The sequence below is a fragment of the Lissotriton vulgaris genome, chromosome 3_2, assembly GCF_964263255.1.
Source record: "Lissotriton vulgaris chromosome 3_2, aLisVul1.2, whole genome shotgun sequence".
Classification (NCBI taxonomy): domain Eukaryota; kingdom Metazoa; phylum Chordata; class Amphibia; order Caudata; family Salamandridae; genus Lissotriton; species Lissotriton vulgaris.
The window spans coordinates 13,978,052-13,991,515 of NC_141690.1; the positions used below are offsets into that span (position 1 = coordinate 13,978,052).

The 13,464-nt window shown below is 44.7% G+C and overlaps 1 protein-coding gene across 1 annotated transcript in view; it reads right to left on the bottom strand.

Annotated features, from left to right (window-relative positions):
* FAM114A1 (family with sequence similarity 114 member A1) overlaps nt 1–13,464 on the bottom strand; it is a 226,055-nt gene that overhangs the window by 84,775 nt on the left and 127,816 nt on the right. Inside the window, exon 8 of the mRNA XM_086963982.1 lies at nt 11,812–11,935. Coding sequence (XP_086820108.1) covers nt 11,812–11,935 — 124 coding nt within the window. The remainder of the gene's footprint in view (nt 1–11,811; nt 11,936–13,464) is intronic.

Consider the following 13,464-nt stretch of genomic DNA (forward strand, 5'->3'; position numbering starts at 1 on the left):
ATCTACGGAGAGGCTTCCTCTTTTTTCCTTTAATCTTTTTTAGTTTTCCCACTTTCACCTCATCCTCCATCCCCTTGAATTCTGGCCCAAAAATGGGAAATAGTACTTTTTCGGCATTGGCATCTGGTGATTCAACACTTTTTTCATCCATTACAATGCCTAGTTCAGAATCCTTAATACAGTTATAAGCAGACGTTTTATAAACTGGGCATAATTCCTTCATGACAGGAGCAACCGGCATATTCTCAGACGGCAAACAAGATGAATTCGCCAGTATTTTTTCAGGAAGTGGAACAATACAAGGATCCGTGCAGAATTTTTTTTCCGGGGGTTTCAATAATAATAATACCTTTAAAATTTGTGTAACAGATTCCAATACACAATCTGTACTGCCCACAAATTTACCCAATAGCATTAAAATAGAAGATAACAAATGTTCCAAGGAAATCAAAGATTCTGATATAGGTTTCTCAGATGAATTTGAGCTAGGAACATTAATAGCATCAATCCCCGTTATATTTAGCATCGGGCTCTTTGATATGTTAGTCTGAAATGATATATCTTGGGATTTGAGGTAGGGAGTACTACTGTAGAGATGTAAACCAGAAGGGGTAGCGCCAATTGGGGTCTTTATAACCTCTTGTAATTTCATGGACCCATCTACCAAGTAGCGTCCACACAACTCTAAGTCGATATCCAAAGGCTGCGAATCCCCGTTGATAACCTCCCTTAACTCAGGATGACCTATCGAGACATTGGGATTATAATTTTCGGACATTAATGGGGCATTAGTTTGATGCAAATTATCCAGGTTGGGAGCTGAACACTTATCATTCTCAGAGAATATTGGAGGAGATGATTAAACTCCCAAACTAGAATGTAAGCTTACATTTAAATTATTTCCCAATTCCGTCTCCTTCTTCACCTGATCAGGCACTGAGTCATGCAAGGGAGTTGAACAAGCACCCTTATTAAAAACAGTCTTTTCCGGGACAGCCCCCTTTACTGGGTCCTTATCCACCGTTTTCTCCCACAACTGAAATATCTGGCTTTGGCCCTTCAACTGGAGATTGGAGGCATCTTTGTTTCGCAGGGGGTTGGATCTTGTCTTAGCGCATGACCTTTCCCCCCAACAATCTCCCAGAACGAAGCTTTTTAGCCGTCATATTTCAGAATATGCCTCAGAGGGGGTAAAACAATACACAATGCCAGTAAATAATTTTAAATATACTCAACATTATAAAAGACAAAGCAAATAAAGCGTATCAAACAAATTATAAATGTTGAGGAAATTGACAGAGTCTATAAGGGCTTGAATGGATTCTAAATAAATAAGAAGAATAGTAAATGTTAATAAGTGGGCCCAGCCCAGCCTACTTCGGCCACTGAGGGCCACAGAGGGCCCGCCCTTTGTCCGGGCTTAGTCCGGATATCGTCCCGCTCGCGTTCCGCTACGCGGAAAGACAACCCTCGGTTGAAATAGCTGAGGGAGAGGCGGGAAGAGGACCAGCTGCGGGCGATTCTCACCGCAAAGCAGGCTGGTCCTCGCAGTCCCGGTAGAAGCAGTGGGTGGGGTTTCAGCGGTCAGCGGCTCCTCAGTTCCCCACAGCAGAGTCCAGGCTTCCACAAAGATTAAGGGGCGAGCGGCACCCGCGGAGCGGGTGGCGCGAGATGTAGCGTAGTGACCCAAAAGGCTGCAAGGACCCACCAAACAGCAGCCGTCGGTACACCAAAGGCACGCAGCAGCTAGTCCTCCAGCACAAGCTTAGGTAAGTAGCAATCCTCTAGTATTGGATAGAGTTTACAGCACTGCCATTTCAGGAGCAAGAACCAAGTGAAATAAGGTTTTAGCAGAAGAAATGAGGATGGTAAATAAGGAGGTTCAAGCACTGTTTCACATAAGAGCAATAGAAGCGAGGTCACAGTGTCGTATTTTGACGATGGCTGGGTTAGCGCTTAGCTTTGCTACACGTTTCCCGCTTAAATTAGCTATACGTAGAAACGCCATTTTTCATGTGTTGGCGGCCATCTTAGATCATGAGCGGCCTCGTGGCCAGCGTGCCTTTTAGTCCTTTGTCCGTTCCACTGACCACTCGAGTCTGCCCAGCAACAGGCTATTTTTAGTATTGGTCAAGCCCACACATGCGCAGTTCACACTGACCAGTCACTCCTCAGGAATTTGCCGCAAACTGACCAGTGGGTTTGAAACCCTCCAATGAGCTGGCAGTATTCCAAAATATGCCCTTATATGTACATAATGTTCTGTAACTTTGTGCCGCGTGTTCGTTTTATTACCTGTAGAATTGTATAAAAGAAGGGGTCACACCGATGTTTGGTGTGATACCTCTTGCATTACCGAAGGGTGCTGTATGAGTGTACCACCACCCCATGGGGTCCTAATAAACTTGTTCTTTGACTTTTACAGTTTCCGTGCCAACAGTTCTTCTAATGTATGTGGGTTATCATCGGAACATGTAGGCCTTGGGAACCCAATACGACAAATTGGCGACCACGAAGGGACTCATCGGTGACTCGGATGCCCGAAGGAGAGGTCGTGACGAAGGTTGGGACACTCGCCATGGACGCGCGCTGCCATTAAGTGACCCGAGTCTTGGCTTCCACAGTGTTTTTTCCTTTCCTTCCGATCTGACCTTCCAGGTGGCGCCAGTCCCCGACTGAGTTTCGATCGTCTGTGTTGCTGGATAAAGTGCCGTTTGGCTGATTCGATTAAAAGACCTTGGCAGTTGGAATCTGGACCTTTGAGATTTTCGGTAAGATTTGTGATCGGTAAGGTAGTCTGCGGACGCTTACTGGAGTTCTATGACTTGTGATCGGTAAGGTAGTCTGCGGACGCTTACTGGAGTTCTATGACTTGTGATCGGTAAGGTAGTCTGCGGACGCTTACTGGAGTTCTATGACTTGTGATCGGTGAGGTAGTCCTTGGACGCTTGCCGAAATTGTGATCTATGACTTTGACTTGAGTTAGCTAACATTTGTGAATTTGTGAACTTTGAATCTATATGTGTAGTGCACTCCACATAGGCAGGCATGTAGAGATGTTTCTCTAACTTTGTTTTTTTCCTCTGAGCGGCACATTTGTGTGAAGTACTGTAAGTGCCTTTTTATACGGTGTCACGCTTTCGTGATACTCTTTGAACATGCCTGTTTTTAGCACGCTTCGAGGGATGTGTTGTCTTGGAAATGGTACCACAATTAGGTTAGCGGAATCACAGCCGGCTTCCCCAGAGGGAACACCAAATCGCGAAATGTATATTAAACATGGCCTTCCCCCTATAATGTACAGTAAACTCTGACACAAGTACACTAAGTCGGATCCTGAATTGCAATGGCCACTACATGGGTCGTTCGATTTACAAAAAGTACAGTTTGTGGAGCAATGTCTGTTTCAACGCAGGTCTAGACAAAACATGTTTGACTGTGTACGAATGTGGGAGAAAGCGGTGCGTGAGCGAATGAAACGTGAAGTTGCCTTGGCGGACAAAGAGCAGCGCAAGGCTGCTCGGGATAAGGCTTTACAGCTTGAGGAAAAAGAGGCTCAGGAGAAAAGAGAGAGGGAGGAACGGGAACGCAAATTGCAAACGACGGGTCAATTCCCTATTCGTCGACCGCTTTATCCTGTCCTTAATAATGAAATTGATGATTTTTCATTACTAGATCGGTCGCCGCCTCCGTATGTTTCACCGACTGCTCCAGCTGAAGATTCGGGTGATGAGGGACAAGATAAGTTGGAAAAGAAGGGTGTTGGAGAAGTAAAGATATGGAGAAATGGAAATTGCCTGCAGCTTACTTGCAGGTGATGGTCCAAATGGCACATGGGTTGGCACACGTGGGGGCTCTTGCAATCACTCGACTATTGACACGAGTTTGGGAGCATCCCGAGATTGCCAATACTGCTAAGAGAGTAGTGCAGACCTGTCTGATATGCTTGCAGCACAACCCCGGAAAGGGGACCCATACTCCGAAAGGAGGGTTCGTTCCACCCTCTGCACCATTCTAGGTACTCCAAATGGATTATATCCAGCTTGAGCGCTGTAATAACCTGAAGTATGTTCTAGTGGTGGTATGTTCTTTTAGCAAATGGGTTGAGGCTTTCCCCACGAAAGACAATACTGCTTTGACAACAGCTAAGGTTTTGCTCAAGGAGTACTTCCCTCGATTTGGAATTTGCAAATATCTGTGGAGCGACAATGGGCCTCATTTTGTCGGGAAAATTGTGGAATATGTGTTGAAGGGGTTAGGGATTCAGCAGAAGCTCCATGCTGTGTTCCACCCTCAGTCGGCAGGTCTTGTTGAGCGGTACAATGCCACGTTGAAATTAAAACTGGCTAAGATCGTGGCGTCCACGTCATTGAAATGGCCGGATGCCTTACCGCTAGCATTACTCTCCCTCAGATCAATACCCCATTCTCGAACGGGCCTCACACCATATGAAGTGGTGTTCGGAAGGCCGATGAACATCTGGGGGGTGCCTAAGCCGCGATTGATACATGATGTGCCTTGTGTAATGATGAACGACTATTTGGCACGATTAACAAATGATTTGCTTTCTATTCATCAACAGGTTCGAGAAGCGCTCCCTGACAACTCTACTGGAGAGGGCCATGATCTTCGTCTTGGGGATTTCGTGATGATTCGGTCGTTCGAGAGGACGAATAGCTTGGAACCGAGGTGGCGTGGCCCCGAGCAAGTCCTTCTCGCCACTCGGACAGCTGTACGAGTGACCAACAGGAAGCGGTGGATACATTCAAACCACTGCCGTCGTGTTTCTTCTGATTTGGCAAATCCTGTTGTGTTGACCGATTATACAGAGATTTTGGAAAACGAAAAGAGCCCAGCTGTGACGTCGGCCGAAGTTGAGGGAGCCTTCCCGGACCACACTGCTTCTGGGCGAGAGCGTTATAATCTAGGGCCACGATAAGAAGAGTTCTCCTATTGTTTTTTTTTAATGACTGGTTGGTTACCGCTCCAGGTTTGTGAAACGGAAACCGGGAATTCCAAGGGGGGGGGGATCAGTTCTGCCAGTGTAGCGACACCCGTCTTGGCCCGGAGAAGAAAACAACGGCTACCTCGGAGTTCAGCACCATATTTTTTCTTTTTAGGTATACACGCATGTGTATGTGAAACTTTGTGACCAATTCGAACTATTTGAGACTCTGCAAAAAGACTTTTCAGAACTGTGGCATCATCTACATCACGAGATAAGAGACTCTTGGGTGCCATTCTCTTTGTCCTGACTATTGTGGTGATTGCGGTAATAGCCTGGGTAGTTGAACTTGTGGTGCCTGTACGCGAACATTTGCTGCCAACTACCCCGGCTCCATCTGAACATTTCCATTTCACCCTGCCCTATCACGAAGAACGACACCGACAGACTTATCTGAACAATAGTTTTATTCAGATCCTACATCATACACACAATATGACAAATACTTCAAATTTGCTGGGTGTGTGGGATGTTGCCTGGGCATCAGAAGAAAGGGGGTACTCCACTCATTCCTCTCCCGTTTTCGCATAATGGATCCTGCAATGCATTTTATACTCTCCTCTTTACTTTGAGATGGCCCACAAAAGGGGGAGTGCTTTTTCGTTTGAATAAATTGTGTCATCATGACCGGGATGGGTATCCACAAGCTGAGGGTACTCGATTTGAATATGAGGAGTACCGCCCTGATAATGTGTCTGCTTCACGAATTTATAGCAACCAGCGAAATGTCAATGTATCAAATGCACATGTTATTAATGTTATTGCTACTAAAGCAGACCTATGTATACGTAATAAAGGTGTAATTTCTGTTGGGAAAAGTGAATGTAACACCACACTCACGTTTGATAGTCCTACTGGTATATCGTTTGTGACATCCCGAAATACTTACTTTATCTGTGGAACGAAGGGTTATCATCAGCTTCCTTTGGGGTGGTCAGGCACTTGCTATGTGTCATTTGTATTGCCGCCTGTATTCATTGCCCCACCAATGTATCACAACAATTACATCCTCTATCATGACTTTGTTTTAAACCGTGATAAACGTTCTGTTGTTTTGGACGATATAGATCAAACGGACACTACTTTGCAGAAGTATGTGGACTTTAATTTGGGTTTGTTCTCCTTCGTTGGGGCAGCTTTGAACAGTCGAAAGATCCGACGACTAACTCGTGTTGTTGAGGCTGTGGCTAATGATACTGCAACTGCACTTGGAAATATCACTGAAGAAGTACAGATTTCTAGAATTGTTGCGCTGCAGAACCGGATGGTTCTGGATGTAGTGTTAGCTGACCGTGGGGGGGCATGTAGAATCATCGGAAGTAGCTGTTACGTCTACATACCTGACAATTCACCGTCTGTATATGATGCTATCACTAAACTACATAAGATAGCGGCTGAAATACATCCAGATAATGGTACTTGGACTCTGTCAGGATGGTTCTGGTCAATACTCACCACCTGGGGATGGAAACTGTTAACGATTCTATGTGTCATTGTGGGAATTCTGTTTTTCATTTGCTTATGTATCCAATGTGGCCCAGTTTTTTGTTCTATGTGCTTGTCAGTTTGTGTACCATCGAGACGAGCTCTTGCTCATGACAAAATGATGCTTCATAAAGAAGTAACACAAATAATGCTAATTGATATAGAAGATGAACACCCCGATTATGTCCACTATGAGGTAGCTTCAGCTAAACGCTAAAAGGGTCGTCTGTCGTATTTTGACGATGGCTGGGTTAGCGCTTAGCTTTGCTACACGTTTCCCGCTTAAATTAGCTATACGTAGAAACGCCATTTTTCATGTGTTGGCGGCCATCTTAGATCATGAGCGGCCTCGTGGCCAGCGTGCCTTTTAGTCCTTTGTCCGTTCCACTGACCACTCGAGTCTGCCCAGCAACAGGCTATTTTTAGTATTGGTCAAGCCCACACATGCGCAGTTCACACTGACCAGTCACTCCTCAGGAATGTGCCGCAAACTGACCAGTGGGTTTGAAACCCTCCAATGAGCTGGCAGTATTCCAAAATATGCCCTTATATGTACATAATGTTCTGTAACTTTGTGCCGCGTGTTCATTTTATTACCTGTAGAATTGTATAAAAGAAGGGGTCACACCGATGTTTGGTGTGATACCTCTTGCATTACCGAAGGGTGCTGTATGAGTGTACCACCACCCCATGGGGTCCTAATAAACTTGTTCTTTGACTTTTACAGTTTCCGTGCCAACAGTTCTTCTAATGTATGTGGGTTATCTTCGGAACATGTAGGCCTTGGGAACCCGATACGACAACAGTGTGTCAGGATAAACGACTATCTGAGATTCCATGGGGGAGGAAAGATTTGGAGGATTACATGTCTCCCATTCAGCTTCACTTCACCATTGTGGTGTTTCACAAGAGGATTGCAGCCAGTTATTACTTGGGTGAGAACAAGGGGTGTATGATTGATTGTAAATTTGGACGGTGTACTGATCACAGCCCACAGCATGGGGGCCACAAGCTCATACAGGATTTGAGATTTTTAAGGAACAAGGCCAAATCGAGCATGGTGCCACAGCTCGAGACCAAGTTTTTAGATACAGATATTGGAATGTTTGTTGAAGTTACTGAAAGAGAAACTGAAAAAGATTCACAGGGAGATCAAGTGAGTGATGGTAGAAGAGGTAGTATAATTGAACCAGTTTTCGAGGCTTCTATGTTGGTTGTCAGCATTGATTCAGGTGATCTTTTGAGCTCCTCTGAATTATCTGTCTTTACTGAGGTTGAAGGTTTACAATAAATGAGACATTTGCAGAAGTTAATTCGGAGTCTGGAGGAGCTGGAATGAAGGACGGACAATACCAAGTTGTGTAAAGGCTACGCCATATTCAGGGAGGTTCCAGAGATAGCTATAGAATTGGATGCCCGCTAGGAGAGCTTGGAGTGCAAGATGTGGCGAAATGGTGAAAGGGGTGGGGTGGGGGGAGAAGTGGTCAGAAATCGAAAGAAGTTGCATGCAAATGGTCTCGAGTTGTTGCCAGGGTCATGTGCAGAGTTAGCCAGGGAGTTTTGGCACTTTTGCCTAGACAAGAATATTATGATTCAGGTCCAGAACATTTGGGGTTTAAGGAAGACAGCGGTACATTGGATTTGGAGAAACTTGAGGGGGGGAACTGTTTAGGAAGCGACAGTAGAATAGATTGGGTTGCCAACAATTTGAAAACGTAGGCTGTGGCGTTCTTCTATTGGTTCCAAGGAGTACAAAGGCATATTGATTGGCCTGCAAGGGGTGTGGGGATCCCCTTTTGGCAGCAACAGGTAATACTATGAATCTGTTAACAGGGTTGTATTGTGGTGGTGTGTGATACAGTACTGTGAATTTGTACAGGTCAGCTATTTCTGCTGGGCATTAAGGATGGGTTACTTGTTGGGCGAAATACCTAGGAAAGGAGGTTAGTCAGAAGTGTGTGTTTAGAGACAACTCTGGCTGCAAGGCATCAGTCTTTGTGGATGTGAATAAGGTGCTATGATTGCTGCAGAAATAGGATGAAAATAAGGTTTTGGAGTTGTAAACTTTGTACCCAAAACTGGCCTTGCTACTCTGTCTGGTTTCATATCCGTGTGTCCCACGATGGTTAGTATCATGCAGAGCTACCTAATTGCTGTCATACACAGCCGCAACAAGAATAGAACTGTTATATGTAAATCACATTTAACATGCTAAAACATGTGTAAACCCACAGAACCTGCAGCCATCTTCCTTCTTTTTCTGCTGTATATAAACAGTCCCTTCACCTACCTCCTGCTTCAACCAAATAACTCGATTTTAGTAATCTGAATGGAACTTTGCATCTTTTCTTTACCTTTGTTTAGACCTGCACAAAGAATTATAGAAAACTATAGGGTGGGAAATAACTGGGAGGGATAATATTAGCCTCCGTGTTTTTATTAAAATCTTGTTTTTTTTCCCCGCCATGCTTGGAATATCTGCATTTTATGGCAGCTCACAAAGCCCATATATTATGCATGATAAAAGCTGTGTCTTAACATTTCCCAAAGCACTCTCTATAGGTTTAAGTTAGCATCTATGGCGGTCTTTACACATGATGTAAGTGAGAAGGTCCATCAAGTCATACTCCTACTCTTTTGGCATGACTTACCACTCATTAGTTGAAGTGGCGAATGGTGACCTTTAAAAGTGGTGAGGCATAATCCTTGGCTCGAATTCCAAAGAGCTTTTTCTTGAAGGGCTCTCTCACACTTTCTTGCACTAACTTTACTGTCTCACTTTGACACACTTAGTCTTACTAATTCACTTTTTCTCACTCAGTCCCACTCATTTTCACTCACTCAGAATGATTCAGTCTTACTGTGACTCAGTCTCACGCACAGTAACACTCCGTTACACTCACTATCATTCTCCCTCACTCGCTCACATTCACACCTACTGGTCCTTACTGCCACTCATTCTCACTCACCCCTTCACTGAGTCTCTCTCACTGTAACTCACACACATAGTCACACAGACATGCTCAGTGCTGGAATAGCGCAGGCACCTTCATACACCTGTGTCAGCAATCAAACAATGTCACTAGCTGCCTCAGTTTGTTGCTGGACCCGAATCCGGTCTGCATGTTATCTTTATTTATGTCAAGAATTAATAATTATTTACTCTTGATACAATAAATTGGACCACAAAACAAGGAGGGTGTGGTGTAGCTGTGGAGCCCATAAAGGAGAGCCGCCCCTGGTCCAGGGACACCTATACATCAAGCCAATCCATCCACCCGTTCCCTTATCCACCCCCTTTCAACCATCCATTCATCCATCCATCTAATCATCCATCCATCCACCCTTTCACTCCATCTATCCATCCTTTCACCCCATCAATCTATCATCCTCCCTTTGGCTCATCCATCTATCAACGCTTTCACTCTGCCATCCATCCACCCTTGTTCCATCCATCCACCCTTTCACTCATTCATCCATCTATCCATGCTTGCATACATTAATTCACCCTTTCACTCATCCATCCAGCCTTCCATCCAGACATCCATCTACCATGCCTTTCACTCATCCGTCCATGGTTTTAATCATCCATCTTTACATACATCCTTTCGATCATCCATCGACACACACCCACTCATCCATCCATCCATCCATCCATTTACCCTTTCACTCATCCATCCATGCTTTATCTCATCATCCATCAACCCATCCATTCACCACACCCATCCACCCTCCCTTTCACTCACACACCCTCCCTGCCTTTCACTCTTCCATTCTTAAGTCCATCCTTTCCCTCATTCAACCATGCATCCTTCCACCATTTCATCCCTCCATCCACCCATTTTTTCTTTCACTCACTCACCCTTCCAAATTAATTATGAGCCTTTGTCTGCAAAGCTGCAGACATAGGAGGCCCATCAAGAACCCCACCCCACTGTAGCTGCAAAAGCAGGGGTGGGAGCGGTTGATGAAAACCCTGATGCAGGCATAAGCTTAACTGTACATGTACCTCTTAGTCTACACGTACAATTGTTGTCCGCAGCTGGTTACCTCACTCTCGTAGGCCTCTACGGTCGAGATAAGGAGCACTCTGATGTGCTCAGCTCCATAACGGTTTTTTCCAAAGTGAAACCAAATGCAGTACTAAACATGTGTTATTACTGCCAGGAGAGGAGCCCAATGCACCCCTCCTATGGCCTGCCCCTCTGTGATGACCAACAAATTGTTGCCACCCAGTCCTTCCTTGTCTCATTGGCCTGCCCCACCCCCAACCATTTAAGGTTATGGAGTTGTGTAACTCCTCCCAGGGCCACTGTTTATGTGCCCTAAAAGCAACTGGATCACCTGCTTTCTAATTCAGCACTCCCTCTCCTGTGATGTCACTGCTGACTCCCTCTCTTGTGATGTCACAGCTGTAGCTTATGCCTGCAGGTCGAAGAAAAACCTGGCCCGGCTGGCAGTAGGACGTCTGCAAAGTTCCCTAGCGTTCACCCAAGTGTTTCAGCTCACTGTCTCAGAGTAGTGATTCATGTTCAGCGGCTCTGTGTTTATTTCCATATTCTTGCCTCTCCCCGGAGGGTGACAGGGCAATGCCCCTTTTGCCCATGAACACCAGTCGCCCCTCATTAGTTGGTGTTGGACAAGTGTGTTTGGGATGGGATAGAGCTGGAAGCCACTCTATACCAGCATAGGCCCAAATCAAATTTTTTTAGTTCACCTAAGTGCTACCTTGGAGTTCAAAAAAGAGATTTTAAGATGGTAAATTCCACATCCTGGTTCACAGAATCGGAATTTATTGAACTTTACGAACATAAAGCATACCTATGACTGTAATAATGTGCCAATGTTGAGGATTATTAACTACTGTAAGTGTGTGTTCGTGTGAGTCAGGAAGCATTTCAAGATTGGCTATTCTGCAAAATTAGCCAAATAGCCACAAACTCAAAGAACTGTTGGCACTCACACATCTCTTGCAGCTTCCACTCTGGAAACACACACACGTCCTCCTGGTCGAATCCAATTTTATGAAGAGGAGTATTGATGGAAGTCTAGATCTCCAGGAAGCCTCCTGGGATTTTTTGAGAATCACTTAAAGTTTAGAACTAAACTTCAAATGTAGGCTCAAAACTACAGATATGGACAGCTTGCAGTCACCTTTAAATATGGTGAAAGTAAACAAATAGTAGATGCAATACAACACACATCTGCTTTGTGCACATGCGATAAAAAATATATTTTGAGTACATCCCCTCTTTCCATCCATTAAGGCTGCCCTTCCTCCAATTTACAAAGGACTGCAGCACATCTTGATTGGTCCATACCTGCCTCTTCTGGCTCCGCCTCCTTTTCCAGCTCCTTCTGAAGGAAGATGTCCTTGATCGCCACCAGATCTGCTTTCACGGTTTCCAGCTCATCTCCTTCCAGCGACGTTAAATACGACTGGACCTGAAATTGAAAGGCTATCACGCTTAATACAATTCCGCATGCCTCAGAGCGGAGGTAATCAAATGACGCGCTCAATCAGAGAATAAATATTAACAGAGCACGCAGAACGCAAATCCTAGGCATGGCATTATCCATCAGCAAAATGGAATTATGAAATAAAAGACGGGAAACACTCTAATCCAGGGATGCGTCCGCCATATTAAAACTGGAGCGTGGCGAGAGTGCATCCACAGGACAAAATCGTGTAATTTTAGTCTGCGCCATTATTAGTTTCACGAGGACACCACCCTTTATATGCTGCACTCGGGGCTTTGCAGAAAAGCTTTTTTAAGCAAGACCCTCCCCTATTCTTAGAAGGAGGGTCATTTCTATTTTCGGAAAGTGCTTTCCTCATAAAAAAAAATAGCACAGCCCAAATAAGTGTTTCATGCCCTGTCCAAGGCTATTGGATCAAACATTGGCACCGATTCAGGAAATGTAGTGCAAATTTGTATTTGTATAATGTGTTGACCTGCAATAAACATAAGCTACATGAGCCAGCGGTGGCTGGTGTGTAAGTGGCGCGAGGTTGCAGAGCCTTTCCGTCAATGGATCGAGGTAGGCTGAAAGGCCACAGAATACATAGCAAGCGGGTGACTTGATAGGCGCTCTTTCTGAAAAGAGATCAGGCCTTGCTTCACTTTACAGTACCAGAATGCAACAAGCATTTGCAGTACAATCGGTCTCGCTACTGGCTAATTCCCATTCAAAGTTACAGTACCAGGAATTAACATCCTTACAACATTTGAGGAAATTGCTCAGCAATTAAAGCGCGAGGCAATGCAAGCGGTCCCTTAAAAAAACATTTGCAATGCAATAGGTCTCGCATACACGAGATTTTGAGCTAGTAGCACTGTAAATGCCAATGCCTTTTATTTAGGTGTTGTTTTTAAAACAGATAAATAAAAGGCATTGTCATTTACAATGCCAATACCGTAAACTCTTGCAAATGCGAGACCTATTGCATTGCAAATGCATTCGGCGCCCAGGCTATAAAAATAAATCAAAAGCGTTAGGAGAGTGCGTGTCCTTCCGCAATAGCAGGCAGTACAAAGCTATTTGAGAAAATAGGGCTCGGAGGCTGTGATTGAAGCATACCGAGTAACAACGCACATAACAGGGGGTGTGGCCATTGGAGCTTACACAATGAGGCAAGGTGGTACTAAGACGGGACTAAGCCTTTTGGCCAGTGAACAGCCACAGTTTACAGTAGACAATGACAACTTAATAAAAAAAGATTAATATATATATATTTTAACTGCCACAAAGAAATGAGGGACAAGGAGAAACATGGCAGTGGATGTGTTCTGCTTGATTGGCTGTAAAGTCTGCATTTTAAAATAAGACGCTTATGGGGTTAAGGCACCTGCTGCAGAGATCGTTGTGCCATAGCTATATCTCAGGGAATAATATTAACTCTGGAGGTTAGCACGTTTGCTGGAGGGATCTGGGTCTAATCAGAGGTTTGAATCAGAGTGGTATAGAACGTT